Source organism: Botrytis cinerea, chromosome 11 (genome assembly GCF_000143535.2).
Source record: "Botrytis cinerea B05.10 chromosome 11, complete sequence".
Lineage (NCBI taxonomy): Eukaryota > Fungi > Ascomycota > Leotiomycetes > Helotiales > Sclerotiniaceae > Botrytis > Botrytis cinerea.
The window spans coordinates 1620973-1645676 of NC_037320.1; the positions used below are offsets into that span (position 1 = coordinate 1620973).

Consider the following 24704-nt stretch of genomic DNA (forward strand, 5'->3'; position numbering starts at 1 on the left):
ATGCAACATATAAATTCCTATTTGCTGGGTTACGAATTCGCGTGGCGACAACGTTAATTCGACGTCAATATCACCGTGAGCAATCAGCAAGAGCAATTAATACCAGATATCATTAATGGACCTGGGACACCCCGAGTACACACACCCGGATGTACGCCCTTGTAAGAATATAAGCCCGGATATAGCATGCTGTTCATTGTCTCCAGAATCTGACATTGTTCCATAAAACTGGATGTTTATTTGTTGATCTGACCTCGAGGTGATGATGCCAATTCAATCCTAGCGCCTTGCCATAATTAGTAGGCTGTCAAATCAAGAACTGTCCCATTCATGAGTCTCTGGATTGGATTAATTTAGCTCAATTTAGCTTCAAGCTGGTGATTAGTGTGCTAAGCAATGCTTTGATTGGCTCCGTCGGGTTCTGAAAGCCCTTCAAAGCTTTCCATGGAGCTGAGGCCCTTTGGACAAATCACCTCGAAGGATCACCGTACTTTTAGCCTTACGGAGGTTAACACATCAACTATACAGCCTAGGATCGTCGTCACGGTGCGAAAATAGCACGGCTTGAAGTGTTTGGATTTGCAGGATACGTAGCTAACAACAACTCTAACTGTATATTGAAGCTCCAAGTGCCTAATAGTGCAGCTAATCACTATAGATGCAGTTCTCATGATTCAACAGTCGATAGATCACAGGAATCCTCTGAAAGTTAGTCTGTTTGTACGACGCGTGCGACGAGACTGGGACAGGAATGATGGTTGACCAAAAAAAGACCTCTGAGAACAGACCTGGAGATAACGCTGAAGAGCCAGAGTAAGCAAACAAGCAGAGCAAAGTGTTGGTGCGCGGGTTCTTCCTTCATTCAAGAGTTCACGAGTTATTACTTTGTGTAAGCATGTATAAATTTTGAATTCGGCATTCTACAGAGCAGAGTCCAATGTACATACATACATGCTCTGTGGGACCAGTAGCTAGAGCTCGCATTCGCTTGTTTCCTTCAACGAATCATCGAGAATTGAGTTTCTAAATTTCTCGCTTATGGTGAAACTAATCCTAGTCGAGTCAAATCTCAAGCGCATGGGAATATACACGCCCATCCCTGAAGACCATTAACGGGTGGAGTTTGTTGTTAAGAGCGGTGGCTTCCCCCACCTCTGGTCAAGATCGATCAGGGATAGTCCTAGAGATTCAAGGCTGAATGTTAGCACGATACCCATTCCTGAATTGGAGAGAGATGGATCCATGCGCCTAGGAGGCATATTTGGTAGGATGTAAATGCTAGTGATCAAGGATAAAATGATCTCACTGACTGCGGACCAGAAGGAATGACTGATATAACTCACTTTCCTTCTTCATCCAAACCGTTTTTGTTATATATCATCTAGGCATCACCCAACACAACCATGGCCACCACTTTCACCTCCACCATCCACGATTCTAGGCAATACTTTTATTCAACGACAATGGATTCTTCAGCGGATAAAGAAGAACGCAAGCGCGAGGTATATTGCTCTCCCATAGGCAGCTACTACACCGAGACTAATAAAAAGTTACAGTACAATCGTCTTGCACAAAGAGAATTCCGTATGCACTCTGAGACTTACATTACGAGTTATTAAAAAAACTAATCATGAGTTTACCAGGCCGAAGAAGAAAGGAACACCTCAAGAACCTCGAGCAAGCGCAAAAAGAACAGAGCTCGGAGCAATCTGAAGAGATTGAACGCTTGAGATATCAAAATGACGAACTTAGAAGAGAGAACGAAACTCTTCGGGCGCAACTATACGGTTCAACGTCACAAAGTCTCCTACTTCAACCAGTGGGACAAATCCCTTCCGATCATCGACAATACTCTTTATCCCCATCTATTTCTGGCGCATCTATTTCAAATGCCGGTAGCCCCCCTGCTTCTCTAAGTTCAGACATGATGTCGATGGGCTCAATACCAATGACATCCACGATGATCTCACCATCTACATATGCATATGCCGATTCGGCTGCTTTATCTTCTCAGCCATATATGGTACATCAACCCGGGCTCCGTCCACATAACTCACAAAGCTCACCTGATACATCAGGATACACACGGAATGCTCGATCTGCAATGGGGCCTTCAAATTTTCAACACCCCTCTCTAAGCGTCCCTCGAGCCAGCGGCAGTGGCAACGCTACCGACCAACAACCTAGGACATCTTCTTCAAGACAAAAGTTAGTAGCTTCTATGGACGACACAGCTTATGGGTGGTATTAACGGTCTGAAGTGTCTTGATGGTTATGGTGCCTTACGATCGCAAGCAAGGTTGCATTCAAATCCGAGAACTCTTCCGTCCACTCCTTTCCGACCCCTCCATTGTGAACGGCTCTTCCCCGGACCGTCATCTCGCCCTTCTTCACTCCATGACTGACATGCTTCCTTCAACCCTGAAGCCGAATAAGTCACAACTCGAAAAAGCACACTATTACGCTATTGACATGATCGCTTCTCCTTCATTGCGACATCGACTGATGAATTTGACTGGAGATATAGTGCAAAGTTTTATACGGGACTTTGGGAGTTGTATTGGAGAGGCAGATGATGCGGGGCAAATCATCATATGGGGAGACGATCCTTACAACGAAACATCATGGGAAGTTTCGCAACCTTTGTTGGAGCGATGGGGCTGGTTACTCGGTCGAGATTTTGTGGATAGAAGCAATACATGGAGGGCACAACGAGGTGATCCCCCTCTACCTGAATGGTAAAGAAGGAGTTTTGGGAGTGGAATTTAGGATCTAAAATGGACTTCAGTGAAGTACGAAATATGGAGTGAATTTGGGCATTACAAATATACCACAGCATAGCGAATGGCGTTCAGCATGTTAAATTGGTGTTATACTTTATTGGGTTAGAGGTTTTATGTGTAGAGACCATTTTGGGTCCGATAGACATAAGACGAATACCAGGTCTGGATATCTACAATCAGATACCAGTTTTATTTTATTTTGCAAATCTATTTCTAAAAATGGCATTGAAGCTTGAATTACCTATGCGTATGATGAAAACCATGGGAGCTCCGAAGGCCAAGTTGTTGGCACGGCACTACTGTGTTGTAGCTTACAAGCGATGAATTAGTGAACTTTAGCTTGAGGGGTACTCTAAACAATCTCATGTCGTTCCCACCCTCCAATAGATTACCAACCAATTGACTAACTCCAAAGAAAATTTATAACGACAAGAAGCTCTAGCTAGATGTTTTAATCAACTCATGTTCAACACATGACAATCTTTAGTATCACCCGGGAATTTCACTCCGAGCATTGATTCTATACACGAGACTCATAGTACATCTGCAATACCGCTACGCCCCCCAAGCATGTCAAAACTGTCAATAATGCCTTAGCACAAGGAGTTCTCCAGAGTGAGGTGCGCGTGGCAAGTTTCAAGTATTGTTCATCGACAGACCGGCTTCGATGAAGAGGTAGATTCAATCCTTAGATCTGGCCATCAATTGGAAGCTGCTACGCTACGCTACCCCGCCATGTACGTATGGTGGTATTGAGATCTTAGATCTCAACAAGCTACATGCTCATTGATATTGGGTATTCGCGGCTATCGTTAATTGATTTGTAAAATGTCAGACTGCTCAGACCTTCTTTTTCTTAGTGTAGGTAGGTATATCGTGGCGAGACTGCTCGAGCTGGACTTCAAAGCATCGACAGGGCTAAGTTACGTTGCATCCAAAGTTAGATGGTTCCGGAGTGACATGCAGACAAGCTAGTTGGTGAATATCGATACTGCCTTTCCAGATCTGTACCATACGCCTTATTACTTAGTACGCTCGCCATTCGCGTTGAACATCAGGTCAGAAGATCACCCGCGAGAATCAAGAACTATACCACATTTCGTAGACACAGACGAATTTGCTCGAGTCTTCGGGTGCGAGGAGATATTGTCTTGACTGGAACGTCTGGTCAGAGCGGCTAGCACGGGGGGGGGGAGGCGGGGGAAAGAACCACGGAATCGGAATTCCGATGGGCAACGGTAAATAACGGTAGCTGAGTGGGTAAGATCAAGGCGGCTTAACCATGTTCTTTCCTGGTCTAGATGGAAGCTGGCACGCTACTTGCCGATTTCTACATTTCACAATATCGACTTTCGAGGGTTGTTCAAGCCTTGCTCTTCGTCTTCGAGTCAGTACACAACAAATTGCATGGAGGAATCGACATTAATGTCAGATCAGGTTGTAAAATCACTCATTTCATAACATCGCCGGCACTTTCCACACTTAGTGTTATGTTCCCCTTTCCCTTGCTGGTTAGGTTGGTAAGATTGATGAACAAAATGGTGAAGATTTTCTTACTCATCGACCTGGGTATGAGGGTATCCAACATCAGGGGTGTGGACAGGCGTATGCACTGCAACAGCTTTTCCCCCGCGGCTACCCAGTACAAGGATTTTAGATTACACGTTGTTGTCGATTTTAAGGTTACATCTCATGGAACCCATCTTGGTTCGCTTCCATCCATAGCAAGCATGGCGACGAGCATGGTTACAAATCCCCAAACATTTCAGGACAGGCCAACATGGGTTACTCACTCGGACGGATCTCGAGACTAGCAGTATCGTCAAGAAAGCCTTACCGGAAGCCACCAATGGTACTATGTATCCTGGGGTATTGCTCCGTACACTACAGCCCTTAACGCAACAGGGATTCAACAAAAGATAGCGGTGCCTCTCCAAAGCCTCTTCCCGCTGGCACTAATAAGTAGGGTTGATGTCTGGGAAAAGATTGACGGCTTGTAAAAGCCTCCTTATATGGAGTTTGTGTGGAGTTTGTGTGGAGTTTACATGGAGTTTATATGGAATTTGGTCTACATGGAGTCGACATGAGCACTCCACACTCACTGTATAATCCAGAATACTGATTAGGCAACCTCTTTTTGCCAAATGTGCCCTGTCTAATTGGTCTGCTCAGATGGGTCTTTGTAGGACCCGCTAAAACGTCCTGATCGCATGTGGAGTTGGAGGCTTCAAAGCCTGTATTTTATGGGTATGAACCGTTTAATTACTTTGGTGTCTCGTAGCCTACGATTGATTAACAAATATTGGAATGGGGCGAGACCTTGGACTTTGATCTCGTCCAAGTCTCGGTCTGTTATCGTTTTCTTTCCTAACCAGTTTCAGCAGACCGTGAAGAAAAATCATGTTAAACTAAATCGAATCATGGTGTGAATATTCAAACGAGTAAAGATCTCTCTTTACCAACCCCTATTTAGATTTGCGGTCGCTTCGTATGCTTCCTGCTGACCTATTATGGCCCATCTCTCACCCATAGTTTGGCAGAATCGACCTGTTTGTTGAACTAACGCATGCGAAGAGAAAAAATGTCTGTTGCCAATGCTATCTAGCACTTGGTCAGATACAGCGGCATTCCGTCGCAATACCAAGCATTCAGAGATTTCTAAGAAAAAAATAACCTTAATGAAACTCCCGGGTCAACGTCAGCCACCCACAGCGTTGTGGATCAGCACAAGGAAGAAAAGGATCTGACAACAGCGGACAGGTCGGCGTGTTGGCATGCAGCAGCCAGATGAGCCCCCAAACAATTAAATCTTTGACCGAAGGATCGTAAGCCGACAAGGGACTGTTTGACATTTGAGGGAAGCACTTTGTTCTCGAACAAGACAAATGGCGAGGATGAGGATGAGGGATGCGAGGGCGAGGCGAGGTAAGTCCCGAAGAGGAAGTTCGGGGCGCTACATGTCGTGCTCACATCAGCGATGCTATATTGCTTAGCACCATCGACTGTGTCGAAGAAGTCTGAGGGATCGACGACTTTTCCTTCCACATTTGGCGGCTAGGCCTGAAAAATTTACAATCACGAGATTGGATCTTGCCAGTACTTGCCATGTGCAAACGCAAACCGGGCATTCGCTTGTCTCTCGTGCGACAAGCATAATCCTCTATCTCACTCGATGGGATACGATTTCTCAGTCTAACTTTCTGCTTTCAGAGAGACTAACAACCACGCCAAAGAAGAGGTTAGTTTGGGTAAGTGTATGGAGCGGCGCGTTGTGCCGTGTCCGTTGCATGACGAGAGAGAAGATAATGATACCTCATATCCGCAAGGCTGAATCTGAAGATCGGCAGTGAGAGGATAGCCATCTGATTGGTGTATTTTTACGAAGTGCATAAGTATTTCTTGGATAGCTCTTAGCAGCTATAGTTAGCACATGCGATAAATACAAATCGTACGAGCTGGATCGGACTCGGGGAAGTGCTAAGAATGAGGAGTGAGATTGGAGCGCAGGAAAACTAGACGTTGCGTGCGCATGGCAAAAACAACCATGCGCGGCTGCAGATTTCGCCTTGAATACCCGCTGGATCCTCGTAGAGACCGAGTGGGAAGATGCAAAGACGTGTGTGCTGACGTTGGCTGTTGGTTTCTTCTAGAGCGCGGTCGATGTATCGAACGAAACGTCTTAGTGCTAAATGGAGCTTTAAGTGGATGTGAGAGAACCCTGGCAGACCCGATAGCAGAACAGCGGTGGGCGGTTAAACTCTCCATTCTGTTCCTGCTGCACTCTGTCTTCAAATAAAAATCACATTTCGTAGGTAAGATATGGCTTCTGCTGTGCAAGCATACGAATACAGTGAGAAATGGATATTCTACCTACGTGAGCAAGTGAGACAGTCAACAGACGGGTATCTGTATCTCATCTCCGTTGTCGAGTGAAATAAATGTCCGAGTAGATGTTGAGATACTTGGTTCATCTGTTTGATTCAGGAGACGCATACGGGGAAGAAGAAATTAAGGAACAATTGCGGGAGCCCACATGCAGACGAGAAAGCTCTCAATGTATATATCTGAGGTAAGATGCATACGTAGTAGGTATGTGTATGTGGAGGAGAAACTGCAGCTGAGAAATGCGGCGCAGGAGAATTCTCTTTTATCGATGCATGCGTTATCCCATCGATTTGTCGATGTTTCATTTCTGTTTTTCTGTTTTTCTGTCTTTCTGTCGTGTAATTTTTTTTTTTTTTTTTTTTTTGGTTTTGCCATGTTTACATCTAGAGGAAGGTGAGTTGGGAGTGTTCTACTTTCTATCGGTAGTTCTCATCTATTGTGGTACTGGGCTTCTTTTTTACAAGAGTTGGGAGATTAAGTTTACGATTGTGTGTGGTTTACGTGTTGGGATTAGGAGTTTCAATCGTACGAATTGTAGACGGAAAATGTGCGATTCTTGAGCTGCTGAGTTGAGTTTACTGCTGCATAGCTTGATGGAATCCATCTCATAGCTTGAATAGGTTTGATAGATGGAACCGACATCAAAGATCGAATCGGTCTTCCCTCCTAACAACATCCGTGGAATCAAATTCTTTCCCAACACTCAAGCTCTCAAAACAGACAAACAAACCACCGTCACAGATTTACAGTACTGAAACCTGCGGGACGCCAGACACTTTCAAATCTAAACGGCAGTCCGATTCTCGATTCTCGAAAGTTCTGATGGAGATGAACATCGGTGTCTCCTGTCTCGACTCCATTCTTGCCTGATCTCTCGACAATGAACACGGATCGTTAAACATGTCGACAGAAGTAATGCATCGCATAGGTAATGTGTTCCGAAAATTGGTGCGTATATCTTTATCCAAAATCTATCGGGTTAGAATAAGATGCTCCGAACTAGATGAGAAGCGAAATCTTCTAACGAGGTTCCGACAACTGGCGTGGGAATAGCACTTCGTGGCTTGGAAGTCCGTAGAGGTCATCTAGCACCGAGGCCTTTCATTCGACAAACAATTGTGCTCTGTCGAAGCCAGACGCTCTCATATGATTTGGCGGAGAAGTTGTGCCTTACTAACTGAGAGTTTGAAAGTAATTTAAGTCATTCGTCTCCTTCGTCTCTTATAAGTATATATATATATATATATATCGATTTTGAAAAAAATAAATGATAACTATGATACATGCAGTATGTCAAATATGATTCCATCGCATAGCTGAAACTGACGGGAAAAGAGCCACGCCCAGATTTCGTTTGATCCAACCTTTATGATACAACCCATATAAATTCCATTATTCCCATCCCAAAATTTGCCCCTAGATGAACCTCATATACCCAAGTCATGCCATAAATCAAATCCTCATTACTCATCATCCATTTCGTCATCATCTTTACCACTAATTGTTCCTTCACCCCCAGCTTTAACTTTTTTTCTCTCAAAGCCCCTCAGAAAACTGACAAAGATATGCCTAGATTTCTTTCCTAAGATCTTCGTCCATATATCTAGGGTCTCTGTTACCCACATCAACAACTTGCTGAAGAAGAACAAGCAAACAAATGACGCAGATACCACTACCGCAAACCCAACCCAGTAATCATACAGCGAATACTTGCCTTCAATATCGCTAAGCTCGGTAGAGAAATAAGACGTCATAAGTGATACGGGAAGGAAAAGCACCGATAGTTTGGCGAGTAGAGTAGCCGAACGATTAAGGCGGGCAGTTGCTTGTGAGTCTTTTTGGGAATTAATGCTGAAAAACTTAAGATGTGTTAGCTTACTCGCGGTCGATTAGCGACAGCAAAGGGAAATCTTACGGTGGTACTGAGTGCATCTTTCTCGGCTAGAAATTCACCAGTTTCGTTCAGAATTAACAATTTTAAGCGATCGCCGAGTCTCTCGAATCTTTGTCTCGCAGAAGCAGCCAACTTGACTCCGTTTCTCCCACTTTGAGTCATGAATGAGCCGTCAGGTGTGTCGGCTTCCCACGTACTAGAGTTCTTGGGTTCCAAAATCCTGGTTATGAGGTTATGGTAGCCGTTGTATAAATGCTGCATCCGACGAATTCTCTTGCTAAGGAAGTGAAGATGGGGGATGATTCTTATGTCTGGACCTTTGTTGGACTTTCTTGTCATGTCTTCGAATATAGAGGTCTCCAACTCTTTCAAACTTCCCCTAAAAAAAGCCACTGTTTTGTAGACAGCTCGCCAATCATCAAATAGATAATAGAAAAGGTTGCTTGCTCCTTCTGTACCGCTATTCGCCTGCGCCGTATTCAAATCCAGGACTTGTCGGACAGACTGCATAGATATTGGATCTGCTGCCTCGTGGCCCGATTTAGAAAGTTGGCCTAAAACGCTTAGGGTATTTCCGCGCAGTGATTTGAGATCCTTCTTCGTCGGCTTAATTGGTCCTGTATCTTCATGCACAGCTATAACTGTATTGTCGTCGCAAAGTATAAGCCAAGACCAGAGCCTGCATGGGACTCTGTCTTCGAATAGATTTTGAACTGTTGGATTGTCCTTTTCCTTCATCGGTGGATCAATATCATGCATCCAATTCGCGCCAATGCACATGAAACGTGCCCCTACATCAACGGACTGGTAGTTGATCATTTGCTGTGCAATGGTATAATGGCTCGTGGTTGCCGCGGGAGCTGTATGTGCTCTGGGCATATTCATACTCGCTCTGCCCGTTTCAATATCGTCCTTTTCAAATAATTTCTCTTTGTAACTGATTCGATGATCTTTACTGCTCGTATTTTTCGGTGGCAGAGTTTTGATAATAGCCAGAAGCCTGGGAGAAAACCCATACCGATGTGCAAGAACATCTATTATATCGGTCTGTCGGTTTGGGCCCCAGATATTGCTATCGCATGTTAGCAAACACTCTTGGAAATTTAATACCACTACTTACATCCATCGTACAGGAGGTCGATCGCGCTCGGCTTGCGTGGAAGGTTCATCTAGGAGCCTTTTCACTTGGTTTGCGTTCAGATCAAAAGCTATCCGAGCCTCGAGTTTGCCAAACTCGACAACAAAGTTACGGGTATTCTCATCCCCGGCTCGATCGAGGCTGTCTTCATATATAACTTGTTGGTCGAAGTCCGCAAATGTTCCGTTTTTCTCCATGTTGTATAGGCGTCGCATGCATACTCTGCTGGAAAATGAAGATTAAAATCATGATGGGCAAACCTCATGAGTTTATATGTGTAGGCTGTGCTGTGCTGTGCTGTGAATGCTGCCGTCGAGAGGCGCACAAGGCTGATTTTGGAGCTGTGAAACAAGAGGGGAACCTGTTCGAGGTAGTATTCTGATGTATTCTTGCTGAATGACTGGCTATCGTTTAGCGGCACAGGTTTGGGCGTTTTCGTCCCCTGTTGGCGCTTATCTATTTACTATCAGTTCCCAGTATTTACCTCGAGGCTTTTGGCCAGTCACGCGAGGACATCAGCAGGGGAAAATTCGCAGCAACATAATTTCTTGTTGGTGTTTCTCTTCAAACTTATTTTCTCAATTGGCATCACATAATAGGTTACCACGACAGTGGTTCCGAGAAGGGAAACGCTTTTCGTTGATGTTTGGTGGTGTCAGTGTACCACTATTTGAGTGCAACGTTCTTCCTATCTATCAACGATAGCAACGCTTGTTACTTCACACCTTAAAACGTCAAAATGGCCTACGAAATCATACATATATCCAGTGAAGATCTTGTGCGGGCCTATGTCGGAAAGTACAAAGAGTTCAGGCTTCTATCTCTGCAAGTCGCACCTGAAGCTTTTGCATCCAGTTACTCTAGAGAAGCCGCGTTCCCAGACGAAGTATGGTACGAACGTCTTGCAAATCCACACGCAGCTACATATTTTGCGCTTGAAAATTCTAAAATCATCGGTACTGTTTCAGTCCTTGGTCCATTGATTTATGGTCCGGAAGACATGACGGTCCTTGGAAACCCATGGCAAGCGATTGGTGATAAAACATCCAACATACAAGCAATGGGCCATTACCGAATGAACGGAGTGTTTACTCTACCAGATGTTCGTGGGCAAGGAGTCGGCAAAGCACTTGTTGAAGCAGCCTTAAAATATGCAGGAGGTCAAGCAGCGGTACAGGGCAAAGCGTTTGTATGCAGTATTGTAGTAGAGTCCGATAATGCTGGAGCTCAGCGATTGTATGAAAGGTGTGGTTTTGTGGCCATGAAAGAGGTGCCGAATGGAGAGACGTCCGTCATACTCATGAAAATACCAGGCTAGAGGTCATGGATTTAGCATTCTGGTCTTCCTCCATACAGATACCTGCAAGGCTTAGATGACTGCAGAATTTCCAAGTAGCTGGTTGGCATTGAATATAACATTATTACGATATACTTTGACTCATCTAAGCACCCCAAAGTTGTTGCTTCCCACTCAGCTCCCATATGTTGTAATGATATCATACAAACATATAGATTTATATACTCTGTCGGTATCCTATAATGATCTTATTCTGATGCAGGAAGCACCTTGAGGAAGTCAGGGCATGGCAGAGAGGGATCACAAAGGTTGTTCATTTGTGTCTACAGCTAGTGACAATCCATATAACAGATTAGGTTCAATTAAAACGTTTGTAAATTTAAGATTGAATTTCTACTGGTATCATATCCATGCATCCTCCAACGCCAATACCTAGAAACAAGAGCAGAGATCCGCCATACCATGCCGCTTAATCCATTTTTCAAAACCCATCATGCATATACCATCCGTTTTTTACCCAGTATTTTACACTTCCACGGCTCCAGTGCTCTCAATAGCTAATCCATCCTTTTCGGTATTAAGCTTCACCACCGCATTTTCGCCAGTCTTCAATTCACCCCTAATGATCTTATCAGCCAGTCCATTGCCAATCTCCTTGGAGATGAGTCGGTTGAGCGGGCGAGCTCCAAATTTAGGATCGTATCCTCTATCAGCCAGCCATTGTCGCACTTCTTGATCTACTTCAAGTGTGATTCGTCGATCGTCTAGCCTCTTCTGGAGTTCCAAGAGTCGGATATCGACAATATCTCGAAGAGCCTCGTTAGAGAGACGCTTGAATATTATAAATTCGTCGATGCGGTTGAGAAATTCAGGAGCATCTGTGAATATTGTTAGTTATAGTGAAAAATTATGTCGCATAGGGGGCTAGGTAAACTTACAATTGTGCTGCACAACATCCATTACAGCGTTGCGAACAGAAGGTGCAATGTCGCCATTTGTTTCCTCTTTATATGGATGCGAGGGATTGAGGCCAACGAGAATATCTGCGCCCAAATTGGAGGTAAAGACAATTAGAGTGTTGCGGAAATCAACTTTGTGACCTTGACTATCCGTTAAAAACCCTTCGTCCAATACTTGCAAAAGGAGAGCGGAAATATCTCGGTGAGCCTTTTCAAATTCGTCGAATAGAAGAACTGCATAAGGTTTTCTTCTGACAGCTTCAGTGAGTTGTCCAGCATCATCATATCCAACATATCCGGCGGGACTACCAATCAGACGAGAAATCGTTTGCTTTTCTTGGAATTCGCCCATGTCAAAACGAACAACAGCTGATTCAGTCGAGAACAAAAAGTTTGCCATCTTTTTGCAAAGTTCAGTCTTTCCCACACCTGTCGGACCGAGGAAGAAAAACGATGCAAGTGGTCTATTTTCGCCGTTCAAGCCTGCTCGTTGCATTCGAACTGCATTTGCAACCGATCTGAGAGCCTCATCTTGACCACGAACGGACTGTCTCAAAGTATCTTCCATATGAATAAGCTTCTCAGCATGCCCCGAAGTTAACTTTGTAACAGGAATACCAGTGACACGTGATACAACAGCCGCAATGTCGTCGGCAGTCATAGCATCGTGAATTAAAGTACGTCCAGAAGAAGGGCCTGTCTCTCCGTCTTTGGGTAACTTTGCTTCTAATGATGGGATGACGGAATATCTTAGCTCTCCAGCGCGACCAAAATTGTTTTCGCGCTGTGCCTGATCGAGTTCAACGCGAGCTTTCTCGAGGTCCTCTTTTGTCTTCTTGATGGCATCAATTTCAGACCTCTCTGCCTCCCACTTCTCTGTTAACAATTTTGCTTCCTCTTGACACTCTTTCAGATTATTTTCGAGCTTTTCACGTCGTTCTTTGCTGGCGATATCTGTCTCCTTTCTAAGACTCTCGAGCTCTATCTGGAGCGTCATAATCTTTTGGTCAAGCTGCATAATATCGTCTGGCTTGCTTTCTTGCTGTAACCTCAGACCACTTGCAGCTTCATCCATGAGGTCAATTGCTTTGTCGGGTAAGAAGCGATCTGTGATGTAACGATTGCTATAGGTGGCAGCAGCAACCAGAGCCCCATCTGTAATGCGAACTCCATGGTGCACTTCATACTTTTCCTTGATGCCTCTTAGAATGCTGATTGTGTCCTGAATGGTCGGCTCGTTGACTTGAATAGGCTGAAAGCGCCTTGCCAAAGCGACATCCTTCTCGATTAGTCGATACTCATTGAGTGTGGTTGCCCCGCAGCATTGCAGTTCACCTCGAGACAGTGCAGGTTTTAACAGATTACTTGCATCAATACTTCCTTCGGCCTTCCCTAATCCTAATAGCGTGTGCAATTCATCCACAAATAGAATCACGCCGCCATGAGCTTCTTGGACCTGGGAGTTGTTAGAACAATTTCAAGCATTTACAAATTTCAAGCAAAAAATGGTACGTCTTGCACAGTGTGCAATTTTGCATTGTGAGCAGGTCTAACTATGAGGCCTATACCAACAGCTTGTTTGTGTCTCAAGCGTACCACTTGGTTGTGCGTACTTGAGAAACACAACAAAGTGACTATATCTACTGGCAAGCTACCACCGCGATGAAAATGAATACCCACCTCTTTCAAGACCGACTTCAATCGTTCCTCAAAATCACCACGAAACTTCGCCCCAGCAATAAGTTGTCCAAGATCCAGCGAAATCACTTTCTTGTCTTTCACACTCTCTGGCACATCGCCTCTGACTATTCGTTGTGCCAAACCCTCCAATATAGCTGTCTTTCCCGTTCCTGCACTCCCAATCAATACCGGATTGTTCTTCGTTCGCCGCGATAGTACTTGTATAGTTCTGTTAATTTCCGGATCTCTTCCAATGACCGGATCTAGTTTCCCCTCCTTTGCCCGCGCAGTCAAATCAACACCATATTGTTCTAGGGCAGACTTTTGCTCTTCACCACTCATGTCCATGCGATGCGTACCGCCTGGAGGGTGTGGACGTCCGCTTGCATATGTGCGAAACGCAGTAAGAGGGGCGATGTTTCTATGAGTAAATGCATGGCTGCTATGCAAGGGGGGTTGAGTCAGTGGCCGTCCTATTCGGACTTGTAGAGGAGCTCTTCTGAAAAGTCGAGAAGAGCTCTCAATCTGTCGTAACGCTTTGATATTTCTCATGATCGTGAAGTTTTGATGTCGTAAGTTTTAAAGAAAGAAAGGAAAAAGAAAAGAGGGATTCGAATAATATCAATGGGCATATCATGAGCGAAGGACAAAATATATATACATTTATTAAGAAATTCTATCTAGAATAGTCTCGAGCATTCTGAACGGACCGTGGAAGCTTCCCGCGATCTCCCCTCCTCCCCCACTAGCGCACCAGCACCACCATATCTCGACGGGAGCTTAGGTAAGCAGTCTTCTTTCGTGCCTTATAATTTGACGGCAACCATTGGGCATGGAGGACCAAGCCTGATCCCGCCCCGCCACTAAGAGTGTCTCTCGATTGTATCTACGCTCTACGGTAATTAATTTCGCTTTAAGCGATTGCAGACAATGCCTGAGCCAATCAAATTTTCACACTGTGGAAGTGGAAAGCAGCCGAAGCACCATTTTTGAAGTTCCATCTTCTACAAATTTGACTCACCCCACCACTCCTCATCACAATCAACATCACCAATTTGTTTGTTTTCCTCCTTTCTTAAAAGATCAGAAAATTCTTCACCTCCAATATCAAGAAAGAAGATACCTTCAATTTTTCACAATGGGATTCACAGACTTTGTCAACGATGCTGGTCTTACCAGTAAGCTTTTCCCCGCCACGATAGAGATAGACAATCTCGAGTCGAGAAGAATTTTGAAAAGCGCAGAAATTGACTTGGCTTAGTGCTCAACAACTGGTTGGAGACTCGTTCATACATCGTTGGGTATGTGTTTAATTTCTTATCTGGATTCCTGCCTGTTTCTATTCCTGTCTGCGAGGCAGCATCTACGATGTGTCTATTTGCGCTTCAGTACCCCTCCTCGAAAATTCCTAATATGATGAGCAAGATTGGTCCGTGTTACTGAGCGGCCTCAAGAACCGCGTTATGGCGATATACCAAGCTTTATTGCATCTCTGATTTCTCTATTTTCATTGCAACAATTTACCAAGAAAATGGTTGGAAAAAAAAATATTAACCAGCAATTATAGATACTCCCCAAGCCAAGCTGATGTCGCCGTCTTCAAGGCACAGCAATCCGCCCCAGATGCCGCAAAATTCCCCCACGCTGCTAGATGGTACAAGCACATCAACTCCTGGACCGAGGAATTCGGTACCCTCCCAGGTGATGCTTCCAAGGAATATACTTCATATGGCCCAGATAAGACTGAGGCTACCTTGAACCCAGCAAAGGCCCCAGCTGCCGAGGAAGAGGATGACGATGATGTTGATCTTTTCGGAAGTGATGACGAGGAAGAAGATGCGGAGGCTGCTAGAATCAAGGAGGAGCGTTTGGCCGAGTACAAGAAGAAGAAGGAGGGCAAGACCAAGCCTGCTGCCAAGTCTGTTGTCACAATGGATGTCAAGCCATGGGGTGAGTCGGATATTGATTTGATACTGATAATAATACTGACCAGTTTATAGACGATGAGACCGACATGGTAGCATTGGAGGCTGCTGTTCGTAGTGTTGAGAAGGATGGTCTCGTTTGGGGTGCTTCCAAACTTGTCGCTGTTGGTTTCGGTATCAAGAAGTTGCAGATCAACTTGGTCATCGAGGATGACAAGGTTGGTCTTGATGATTTGCAAGAGGAGATTGCTGAGTTCGAAGACTATGTCCAATCTTCCGACATTGTATGTTATTCCCCTTCTGATCCCATTGACAACGGCTAATAAGAACAGGCTGCCATGCAAAAGCTATAAAGCATCATTACGTCTAGGTTCTACCTTCGACTTCCGCTTCGTTCCTGTTCCTGAAATGATTCCACGTTACCTATGGAGGTTTTGACTATGGCTAGTCAATAAATTATTATGATAAAAATAAATTTTACGAAATGATGATAATCATGGACTGGGATAGAATTGAAATGCAAAAAAAAAAAAGCCATAACAAGTACATAAATTTTACATGCAGATTACGTTTGTGATTCATTTGTGCTAAATTTGATGTTTCTGTAATATTTCATTCGTATATCTGTGAAAGACACCTGATTGCCCACTATCGCGCTTACGGTTCCCAAGGAGCCGCACCTCACTAACAAGGACAAGCTGGAACCTTGGACAACCCACAATCTTTAACAAAACACTGCATTCTCCAAGATGACTTGGATATCCAAATCAATTACGGGCCTCGGCTTGCTGTTTCTCACGCACGCGTATGTATACCAAAATCCAAACGATTCCGCAATCACTGACTGATATTATTCCTTCAGCTGCTATTCTGCTCACGAACACTCGGCCCTACAATCTACAGGAACTGCCCACCTATCCTCTACCTCCTCTCACGTTACGACTACCGCCTCTCTACCAATCGACATATCTATCGAGACCATAGTGTCGATTTTTATTGTTTGCCTCGGCTTAGTATTAGGCACACCAGAATTACGACCTATACAATGGCGGGTTTGGGCAGGTAAAATTGAGCGAGAGGGAGCGAAAGGTTTTATGAACGCAGATGGCGAGGTGGATAAAGATTTTGTTGGAAACCCCTTCAGAGTTCTCGAGAGTCGACCAAGCTTCATTGACATCAGAAGACAAAGACACGAGTTTGCGGAGTGGGTCAGGGAAGGAGGGGAACAAAGTCAAGCAAAAGAGTTGTAGATGGAGGGAGCGAATATCCGGCGTACTGTACGATATTATTTCTGTGGACGCTGTGATATAAATGGTCTTGTCTGGGGGACTTCGCTGCACATAGTTGAAGAAATGATATTTTGGGTCGCGAACAAATATCATGAAGTGGCACAAAAGTTCATATACTGTTCATACAAACCAATTTTGAGACTGTGTCTACTACCTAGGTAGTATTGAAACATTTTATTACATTTACTAGCCTGATCGTTTCGAGCTTCTTTGGCCATGTACATACAATTAGTAAAGTTGTACAAACGAGAGAGGAATGACTTTCGCTTGGCAGAATCACTTCTGTAGTGTTCTTACCTTTCACATTTCTGATCTCATCTTGACTTATTTCAAAACTTATTCCCCCTCTTGAACGTTCCATCTCACTTCCTTTATTTTATTGCAGTGTTTAAAATCTTAGAAGCACCAGTATGCCACCGTTTAAGCGTCGGCGAGTCACTTCCGGTGCAGGTTCTGACCATCAGTCATCCTCCCAAGGACAATCGTCAAGGATTCAGTCAAGTTCATTAGCAGCTAGTTCTATGCCACGGGTCGGGTATCATTCTTCTTCAATGCACCCTTCTCCTCCCTGTAATAGAACATCAATGAGATCAAAATCGGCACGTGTCGCTTCACCACCATCAGTGCAAGATGAGGTCGACATTTTCGAAGCAGGAGAGAACGAGACTGATATTCAAGAGCGCGAAGATTGCGATTCCATGAATGAAGTTGTCATGGCTGTCGAATTGAAAGGGCGTGGTACAGTAGGGTGTGCGTATTATCTCGCAAGAGAAGAGAAATTGTGCATGATGGCAGATATCAGTATGGCTGGACTTGACATAATCGACACTCTAAAAGTTCACGTAGACCCTACTGGTAGGGTTCTATGAAAGTCCCTCAGTATTTTTCATGCTAACGATATCAAAGTAATCCTAATAAGCACTCGTTGTGAGGAGGCACTTGAAGATCATCTTCAGAAAGATGCCAAAGGTATCGACCGCGGAGATGCCAGTAGGTTCTTGGTGAAAGGTACCAATCGACGCTAAGCTGACCTTGCAGACGATATATTCGGCTCATACATTCTTGATTCTCGACCGGCCTCGGAATTTTATTATGAGACAGCAAAGAACAAATTGGCTAGCTTGGGCATTGAAGGCCCATGGGGCGCTGAAATGATACTTGCTACACCTAGCGATGAGCTAGCTGGAAATCATACTCATGATCAGGCAGACTCAGCCGGTAAGGGTCGTCAAGGAAGATTCATGAGACTCGCAGGCTGGATTGATTTGGAGAGCAGAATCTCAGTAAGTCATACACCTTGCTCTCTTCCCAGATAGATGCAGTTGAGCTATAATGAGTGTTGAAGTGAGAACCCTCAGTCATATTAAACAAGCATCACATGGCTTTACTAATAGACCTGCTTCTAGGTTGGCTGTGCTGGCGCGGTGCTGAATTACCTCGGGCGACGGCGAAGCGTGGATTATCTACCTAACGACGAGGCCGCATTGATTGCATTCAGGGTCCGCACAATCAAGATGTTTTCATTAATGGATATGATGTTCGTAAATGCAGACACATTATCATCACTCCAAATTATTCAGTCCGAGTCTCATCCGAACTCGCATATGCAAGGTCCAAATAAGTCTACTTCAGGATCAAAAGAGAGCCTATCTGTCTTTGGTTTGTTCTATCATTTGGCTAGCACACCGCAGGGTAGGCAGAAGCTTCGAAAGATGTTCATGAGACCGAGCATGGATATTCCGGTAATTAAAGAAAGACTCTTGACAATAGGGATTTTTTTACTCCCAGAGAATGGCCCAGTATTACAAGAAATTCAGAAGAGTCTGAGAAATGTCAAAGATATCAGAACTGTGGTAATACATCTTCAGAAAGGTATTAGTGGAGGCTCTGCAAAGGCAACAGCAGTCAAAAGTGGCGTTTGGGGTAGCATCCTCTCGTTCACCTACCATTCGCTCAAGATACTAGAAGCATTGCGAGGGCTGGCAGGCGATAAGACTATTATTTCTGGCAAGGTGAGAATGCTTACATCTTCCAAACTGCATAAGCTGATCCGTTATACCAGCTGCTCGGTGAAACTCGCCCCAATGACCTTCTTGGCATTGGTCAAGCAATTACTGAGACGATAGACTTTGAGAGATCGGTTGAACAACATCGTGTCACTGTCAGACAAGGCGTAGATCCGGAGCTAGACGGGATGAAAAGAACATATGATGGAATGGAAAGCCTTCTTACCAAAGTCCAACAGAAAATGTCAGATGACATACCTGAATGGGCTCGCCAATATGTCGAAAATTGCATCTATTTCCCACAACTCGGCTTTCTGACGGTGGTACAACTTGATCCCAATACAGGCGAAGGAAAATATAAAGGCGAGGGAACCGACGAAGATGAATGGTCTCAAACATTTGTCAGTGACGAGAAAGTATATTACAAGAACAAGCATATGAGAGAAATGGACGAGTATATTGGCGATATGTACAGTATGATTACAGGTCAGTTGTTGTTCGGATATTATTTCACAACACTTACTGATTGTGCGTCGTTCATTAGACAGAGAGATAGAAATCATACATCACCTCACTGTGCGTGTACTGGAACACGAGAATCTGCTTATTGCAGTGTCAGATCTGTGTGGGGAACTTGATAGTCTTGTTGCACTGGCTCTTGGGGCTATTAAATATCGTTTCAATCCTCCAACTATCACTCATGCCAACGTAATTGACATACGAGGCGGACGACATCCTCTTCAAGAGCTTACAGTCCCATCATATGTACCAAACGACTGTTACCTTGTGGGTGGATCAGGAAGCCCCATTCCAATTAATCAAGAACCTTCCTCGAGTAATCGCCAGAACTGGGAAGGCACCGAAGGCCCAAGTATGCTCCTTATGACTGGGCCAAACTATTCTGGAAAGAGTGTTTATCTCAAGCAAACCGCTCTGATTGTTTATTTAGCCCATATTGGCAGTTATGTCCCAGCGGATAAGGCGGTTGTGGGTCTTACGGATAAGATGTTGACTCGGATAACTACCCGTGAAAGTGTTTCCCGAAACCAGAGCGCTTTCATGATTGACCTGCAACAGATAGCTCTCTGTACGACCCTTGCAACCCACCGTAGCCTTGTGGTTATTGACGAGTTTGGCAAAGGCACCAATTCGACAGATGGCGCTGGCCTGGCCTGTGGCGTATTCGAATATTTCCTTGGGCTTGATTCACATCGACCAAAAGTACTTGGAGCAACCCATTTTCATGAAATATTCGAGAATGGATATTTGTCCCCAAGATCGGAATTGGCTTTTGGTCATATGGATGTCCATGTGAACAGACAATCTGACCTACCAGATAACCAAGTTATATACCTATATAATTTTGTGTTGGGTAGAAGTACTTCCAGCTTTGGTACTTCTTGTGCTGCAATGAATGGAATAGATCCTGCGATTGTCGAAAGAGCTGAGGATTTAATATTATTAGCAGCTCGAGGAGAGGACCTTATGCAAGCTGTTGCGGCAAACGCCTCGGAAAGGGATGCTCAAGAACTAAAGTATGCAGAAAATATCGGGAGACGCTTTCTTGAGCAAAACTTTCCTCTGCCAGGTGGTAATAATGTCGTCATTGACGTCCGAAGTATTCTCCGAAACATTCTGGATGTCGAGAGTGCGCAAGACATGAAACAAGGTTTCGAGAATTCGGGTTTATAGAGCCGTTGTTGATCTTTCTCACCAATGTTCGAAATTATGTTGATCAAGTTGATCGTGCTAAACATAGCTTATAAAATATGCAATGATCGCGCGAGTAGCTACCGAGTTGCAAGATCTCTCAAACAGATACAACTTTCGTCTGATGATTGCGAATTGCATTTCGGCTTCCTTCAGATTGATATCGAGACGTGGAAGATTCGTCTTTCAAATTGCGAAGATGTATGGAGTAAGGCATGGCGGGGATCTCTTGGAACTTATCGAGGCCCACATGCTCTCCTGATAGGGCTGAAATGCAGCAATTGGCTTCACCATTAAATCGCTCTAATGAATACTAAACAATAATCTATCAATGCCTTGATAATTTTGGTCCAAATAAACATTATATCATGTCTTTTAACACCGAATTCACAATTGTAGATTCTTAAAACAAGCTAGTGAGCCGCCAGGACCGAGGAAGCAAGTGTCTTTTCCGTCTGTGATACTCGTCTAGTTTCAGAACGGGCCAATGTGCCAGTGATACTCTGTATTATTTTCACTTGTTTGGGTGATCATGAACGCGATACCAGCTAAGGAAGCAGAATTATGGTCCATATTCCTGCAAACAATGTCAGCAGAAACGAAGTCGCCTCTCTTCATTTCGATGGGACATAGTTGAGACTGCAACGCGAATACATCACTTATTCATGCAGGATTCGAGAAACTGAGAGATTTAATTTCATCGTCGGGTATAGACAGAAGAAGGCGAGAATATAGTACTTTCTCATTAGATCAATGAATTGATAGTTAATCATCCGAGAAAATAAGAGTTAGTGGCGGTATTGATGGTAAAGTCTGAGGGTAAAAGACCTCCCCACTGCAACTCGATCAGACCGTCAGTGCGAGATGTCAAGTAACGGCATCTATAACTTTAGCCGCCACAGAGCTGTTCTTACCGGCGTCTATCATTTGCTGAATTGGTTGCCAACAGGGAAGCTAGGTGAACATGCATGAATTCCTCGCCTGCAGCTTCTTTTCTGCTCGTTGCGTTGACCTCTAAGAATAGAAAGTTCGACATAAGGGTATGAGGGGCGGAGAAGTCCCAGTTAAATTTGTCTTGGAGTACAACTGGATCTTCAGTTGACCAGTGCTTCCGTGTTGCAAATTATGTGGGATATCTATTAGTGGGTAGTTGGAGTTTATGCTTCTATTTCGGATCCTGGAGTTGATGTTGCCAAGGACTTTGACAAGTTATAAGGTGGACTTTCATCACTGTGCTTCCTAATTCATTATTCTCATCATTCATCCATTCATCCACTCAACACAAAGCTGGTCTTTCCAAAGCAGGTCTTTTAGTCCAAATACATATCATCATATAGATACTTTTTAAGTTCAGTATCCACATCCAACTTTCACAATGCAATTCTCAAGCGCTTTCTTCTTGGCTCTTGCTGCCGCAACTGTCTCTGCTTCATCTGTAAGTTATTTCTGGCTTTCCGCCAGATTCTCAACTCATCTAATATATCTTTAGGGTGTCTCTGGAAGCGGAACCGCCGTAGGAGCTGCCAAAGCCACTGGGTTCGGAGCTGCTAAGCCCAGCGGAACTGGTGCAAAGCCCAGCTTGGTTCCCCGCGCCATGCATGGTCCATACCGCCGTAAAGATTCCAACGAGTCGGGGTCTGCCAAGGGGACCGGAGCTAAAGCCGACGGTGGATCTGCAAAGGCAACTGGGGCCCAAGGAGCAGGATCTGCTAAGTCCACCGGGGGAGCAAGCTCTGGTGGAGATGGCAACGGTTCGGCCAAGGGCAGTGGATCTGGCGGAAAGGCTTCCAAGACAGCAGAAGCTGGCTCTGCAAAAGAGACCGGAGGGAGCTCGACAAAGGGGTCTGGATCTGAAAATACTGGCAAAGGATCCGCCTCCGCTTCAGGGGCTGCATCGGCATCCGGAGCTGGTGGCGCTTCTGCCACTTCTACTTCTCCAGGTTCGTTCTCCCCTATCCATCTTAAAGTCTTTGAAATAATCTTGCTAATTTCGATGCATTAGCTATCTCCACTGGTGGTGCCACATCTCTATCCAATAACGGAGGAATGGTTGCAATTGCTGGCCTTGGTGCTGCATTCGTTGTCTTCATGTAAAGTAGCTTGGGTTCTTTAGTGGCGTGATGTTGCTCAAAATCAGAGTCATATGTTGAATTGTATGAGTTGGATTGAGTGTTTTGTATATACCTTCCTGGTGTAAATAGGGCGGCGTATCGGGCATTCTTTTGAGCGGGCGAGCGGCTTTGGTATTCATAGATCGAGCTGGTCTCTGGCGACAGACGAAATGAACACTCGCTTTTGTTTTCGATGTATCAGGGGGTTATAAGATCTGGCTATTTTTTTCATGTAGATATGATTGAAGGGATCGTTTTTCAATCGCGAATCTTTGACATTGTTTGACTGCAAATAGAAACTTTGACATGTAGAATCTACTGTCATCGACGGGCATAAGATTGAGGATGCTTGGAATCATATCTTTGTTCTGTATCCAGTCCCGTCCAAAAAAACACTGTGGTCTCTCGGTGGGTTGAAATTACTTGTCGAAAGCTCCATAAAGATGATAACAGAAGATTGTCTCTCAAGTAGGAGGGATGCAAAAATGTAACCTACAAGAAGTAGAACAGCTGCCAAATGTGCCTGGCATATCGTTATGACGGATAGTGTACTCATTCTGAACACCAAATAGAGTTCGACTAGCGTACCTGTCTTGGATGACGAGCTCATTCTTGATCTTGACTGGACGATATTGAATGCCCATAACTTTATGTAAATTGAGACCATTCAGAACATCAAAAGACTCAATCTGATGATATGCTGCCTCAGGTCCTGAAACCATGCAAATTTTTTACAAAATCAAGTATGATAAGTCATGCTTTATGTTGAAATTTTGGCATTCGCCTGGTCTTCTTCCCACCTCGTTGATCAGAAGAAATGGGTAAAAGTACTCAACTCTGAAAGCAAAAGGGAACATCATCATTCTGAAAGAAATTACTTGGCGTAGAAAGAAGCCTACATGCCGAAGAATAGCCTAATAATAATATCAGGCTGAACTTTACGCTGGAGAGGTGTTGAGTCTTCTCTGGTAAGATTGCTATCATACCAATGCGAGGGAGGGTCTTACATGAGCCTCGCATTTTGAAAGATACTCGCCGCTAGCAAGATACGTCAAATAGTCACTATCTTTGACATCGCTAACTACTATGCAATTCCTCTGCATAGATTATGCTAAATGGCAACAAGAGATAATGAGACGCAGAAAGCTTTCCTTGGTAGAAAAAAAAAATCCATCGGCCGAAATTTGGTACGAGACAGTTCTGGAATTTTCTTCGGCCGTGAAGATCAATCGATAGAAATAATGCATAGGTAATGCACGTACATTTAATATCTATCATTTTTGCTGACGTGCACTGGGATTAAGACCCGAGTCTCTGAAATGCAATGGATAGCGGTATCTCCAAGGCACTAGGGCTGACAAAAATACGTGATCAACGAAGGAATGGGTGGGTTGTTGTAACTGATATGTTGTATTTATCATCAATTGCAACTCCGCAACTTCCGCAGTGGAATGCGGAAGTATGATAAAGCACAACGAAACGAACACATAGAATCCATTAGTTTTGTTGAAAATAAAAAAAGAAGACATTTGAAACAAACAACCTGAGGTTATAATAAGATTTTTCATATCCACTCAAAGATCATGGATACAATTATCGATTACACCTAACTCGCTAGCCGGACTTGGTACTCTCACACCCGGGCCATCAATTACAATTGATTGGCTAAACTTGTCTATCAATCCTGGAATGCCTTTTCTTCTTCAAAATAAAAGCCGATTCGGAATTACTTTTTGGAATTAGGTTCTGGAAGGAACCGAAAGAACGATTAACGTTTTCGACTGAACATCTCTGTGGCCCTTACCCATAGGTTTTGACTCGAGTCGAGCAATCAATGTTGGGTGGCCAGGATGAGAAAGAAAGGGTCTTGTTGAATGCTACGAGAGTCATTACCTTGACCCTACCTAGCTGGGTTAATCTATTCATCTAATGATATGGCTGAAGACAAAAAAATGCGGATTCATGATTTCTAATCCCATGGAAGATCTTCAAGGCAAGGTTCCAACAAAGAAAGATAATGTATTTCG

At 44.2% G+C, this 24704-nt stretch overlaps 8 protein-coding genes across 9 annotated transcripts; 6 read left to right on the top strand and 2 right to left on the bottom strand.

The window, feature by feature from the left end:
• Positions 1 to 1403: 1403 nt before the first annotated feature.
• Positions 1404 to 2742, top strand: BCIN_11g04380 (hypothetical protein; the record flags this gene model as incomplete). The annotated part of the gene is made up of 4 exons (XM_001558446.1): positions 1404 to 1502; positions 1557 to 1584; positions 1644 to 2208; positions 2262 to 2742. The coding sequence occupies 4 exons, from the start codon at positions 1404 to 1406 to the stop codon at positions 2740 to 2742; spliced, it is 1173 nt and encodes a 390-aa protein (XP_001558496.1).
• A 5181-nt stretch (positions 2743 to 7923) lies between these two features.
• BCIN_11g04390 (hypothetical protein) lies at positions 7924 to 10014 on the bottom strand. Its single transcript, XM_024696016.1, has 3 exons — positions 9683 to 10014; positions 8584 to 9634; positions 7924 to 8527 (listed from the first exon to the last, which is right to left on the bottom strand). The coding sequence occupies exons 1-3, from the start codon at positions 9913 to 9915 to the stop codon at positions 8132 to 8134; spliced, it is 1680 nt and encodes a 559-aa protein (XP_024551818.1). The 5' UTR covers positions 9916 to 10014; the 3' UTR covers positions 7924 to 8131.
• Positions 10015 to 10307: 293 nt separating this feature from the next.
• BCIN_11g04400 (hypothetical protein) lies at positions 10308 to 11106 on the top strand. The gene has a single exon (XM_001558440.2). It carries the CDS (start codon positions 10440 to 10442, stop codon positions 11016 to 11018), a length of 579 nt encoding a protein of 192 aa, XP_001558490.1. The 5' UTR covers positions 10308 to 10439; the 3' UTR covers positions 11019 to 11106.
• A 263-nt stretch (positions 11107 to 11369) lies between these two features.
• Positions 11370 to 14271, bottom strand: Bchsp78. The gene is made up of 3 exons (XM_001558439.2): positions 13637 to 14271; positions 11936 to 13412; positions 11370 to 11875 (listed from the first exon to the last, which is right to left on the bottom strand). Exons 1-3 carry the CDS (start codon positions 14186 to 14188, stop codon positions 11523 to 11525), a joined length of 2382 nt encoding a protein of 793 aa, XP_001558489.2. The 5' UTR covers positions 14189 to 14271; the 3' UTR covers positions 11370 to 11522.
• Positions 14272 to 14470: 199 nt separating this feature from the next.
• Positions 14471 to 16120, top strand: Bcefb1. 2 transcript variants are annotated; one of them, XM_024696018.1, is made up of 5 exons: positions 14471 to 14814; positions 14898 to 14937; positions 15062 to 15586; positions 15637 to 15845; positions 15894 to 16120. In XM_024696018.1, the coding sequence occupies exons 1-3, from the start codon at positions 14775 to 14777 to the stop codon at positions 15201 to 15203; spliced, it is 222 nt and encodes a 73-aa protein (XP_024551819.1). In that variant the 5' UTR covers positions 14471 to 14774; the 3' UTR covers positions 15204 to 15586; positions 15637 to 15845; positions 15894 to 16120. The 2 variants fall into 2 exon arrangements, with proteins under 2 accessions (XP_024551819.1, XP_024551820.1); XM_024696017.1 differs by having other exon boundaries at positions 15204 to 15586.
• Positions 16121 to 16232: 112 nt separating this feature from the next.
• Positions 16233 to 17182, top strand: BCIN_11g04430 (hypothetical protein). Its single transcript, XM_024696019.1, has 2 exons — positions 16233 to 16366; positions 16424 to 17182. The coding sequence occupies exons 1-2, from the start codon at positions 16311 to 16313 to the stop codon at positions 16809 to 16811; spliced, it is 444 nt and encodes a 147-aa protein (XP_024551821.1). The 5' UTR covers positions 16233 to 16310; the 3' UTR covers positions 16812 to 17182.
• Positions 17183 to 17249: 67 nt separating this feature from the next.
• Bcmsh5 lies at positions 17250 to 20919 on the top strand. The gene is made up of 6 exons (XM_024696020.1): positions 17250 to 17705; positions 17757 to 17840; positions 17889 to 18133; positions 18257 to 18862; positions 18913 to 19342; positions 19401 to 20919. Exons 1-6 carry the CDS (start codon positions 17261 to 17263, stop codon positions 20546 to 20548), a joined length of 2958 nt encoding a protein of 985 aa, XP_024551822.1. The 5' UTR covers positions 17250 to 17260; the 3' UTR covers positions 20549 to 20919.
• Positions 20920 to 21575: 656 nt separating this feature from the next.
• Positions 21576 to 23193, top strand: BCIN_11g04450 (hypothetical protein). The gene is made up of 3 exons (XM_001558435.2): positions 21576 to 22001; positions 22056 to 22506; positions 22569 to 23193. Exons 1-3 carry the CDS (start codon positions 21942 to 21944, stop codon positions 22658 to 22660), a joined length of 603 nt encoding a protein of 200 aa, XP_001558485.1. The 5' UTR covers positions 21576 to 21941; the 3' UTR covers positions 22661 to 23193.
• Positions 23194 to 24704: the final 1511 nt, after the last annotated feature.

What these genes read in the sequence shown, in the direction of transcription:
- Bchsp78 (XM_001558439.2), bottom strand. Translation starts at nt 14,188, where the DNA reads ATGAGAAATATCAAAGCGTTACGACAGATTGAGAGCTCTTCTCGACTT. An exon ending in TGAAGTCGGTCTTGAAAGAG is followed by an intron (nt 13,413 to 13,636) that starts GTGGGTATTCAT and finishes AACAACTCCCAG; the next exon opens with GTCCAAGAAGCTCATGGCGG. An exon ending in GGATGTTGTGCAGCACAATT is followed by an intron (nt 11,876 to 11,935) that starts GTAAGTTTACCT and finishes CAATATTCACAG; the next exon opens with ATGCTCCTGAATTTCTCAAC.
- BCIN_11g04450 (XM_001558435.2), top strand. Translation starts at nt 21,942, where the DNA reads ATGCAATTCTCAAGCGCTTTCTTCTTGGCTCTTGCTGCCGCAACTGTC. An exon ending in CAACTGTCTCTGCTTCATCT is followed by an intron (nt 22,002 to 22,055) that starts GTAAGTTATTTC and finishes ATATATCTTTAG; the next exon opens with GGTGTCTCTGGAAGCGGAAC. An exon ending in TGCCACTTCTACTTCTCCAG is followed by an intron (nt 22,507 to 22,568) that starts GTTCGTTCTCCC and finishes TCGATGCATTAG; the next exon opens with CTATCTCCACTGGTGGTGCC.
- BCIN_11g04390 (XM_024696016.1), bottom strand. Translation starts at nt 9,915, where the DNA reads ATGCGACGCCTATACAACATGGAGAAAAACGGAACATTTGCGGACTTC. An exon ending in CGACCTCCTGTACGATGGAT is followed by an intron (nt 9,635 to 9,682) that starts GTAAGTAGTGGT and finishes AACATGCGATAG; the next exon opens with CAATATCTGGGGCCCAAACC. An exon ending in AAGATGCACTCAGTACCACC is followed by an intron (nt 8,528 to 8,583) that starts GTAAGATTTCCC and finishes ACACATCTTAAG; the next exon opens with TTTTTCAGCATTAATTCCCA.
- BCIN_11g04400 (XM_001558440.2), top strand. Translation starts at nt 10,440, where the DNA reads ATGGCCTACGAAATCATACATATATCCAGTGAAGATCTTGTGCGGGCC.
- BCIN_11g04430 (XM_024696019.1), top strand. Translation starts at nt 16,311, where the DNA reads ATGACTTGGATATCCAAATCAATTACGGGCCTCGGCTTGCTGTTTCTC. An exon ending in TTGCTGTTTCTCACGCACGC is followed by an intron (nt 16,367 to 16,423) that starts GTATGTATACCA and finishes TTATTCCTTCAG; the next exon opens with CTGCTATTCTGCTCACGAAC.
- Bcefb1 (XM_024696017.1), top strand. Translation starts at nt 14,775, where the DNA reads ATGGGATTCACAGACTTTGTCAACGATGCTGGTCTTACCA. An exon ending in CAACGATGCTGGTCTTACCA is followed by an intron (nt 14,815 to 14,897) that starts GTAAGCTTTTCC and finishes GACTTGGCTTAG; the next exon opens with TGCTCAACAACTGGTTGGAG. An exon ending in ACTCGTTCATACATCGTTGG is followed by an intron (nt 14,938 to 15,203) that starts GTATGTGTTTAA and finishes CAGCAATTATAG; the next exon opens with ATACTCCCCAAGCCAAGCTG.
- Bcmsh5 (XM_024696020.1), top strand. Translation starts at nt 17,261, where the DNA reads ATGCCACCGTTTAAGCGTCGGCGAGTCACTTCCGGTGCAGGTTCTGAC. An exon ending in AGTTCACGTAGACCCTACTG is followed by an intron (nt 17,706 to 17,756) that starts GTAGGGTTCTAT and finishes ACGATATCAAAG; the next exon opens with TAATCCTAATAAGCACTCGT. An exon ending in TATCGACCGCGGAGATGCCA is followed by an intron (nt 17,841 to 17,888) that starts GTAGGTTCTTGG and finishes CTGACCTTGCAG; the next exon opens with ACGATATATTCGGCTCATAC.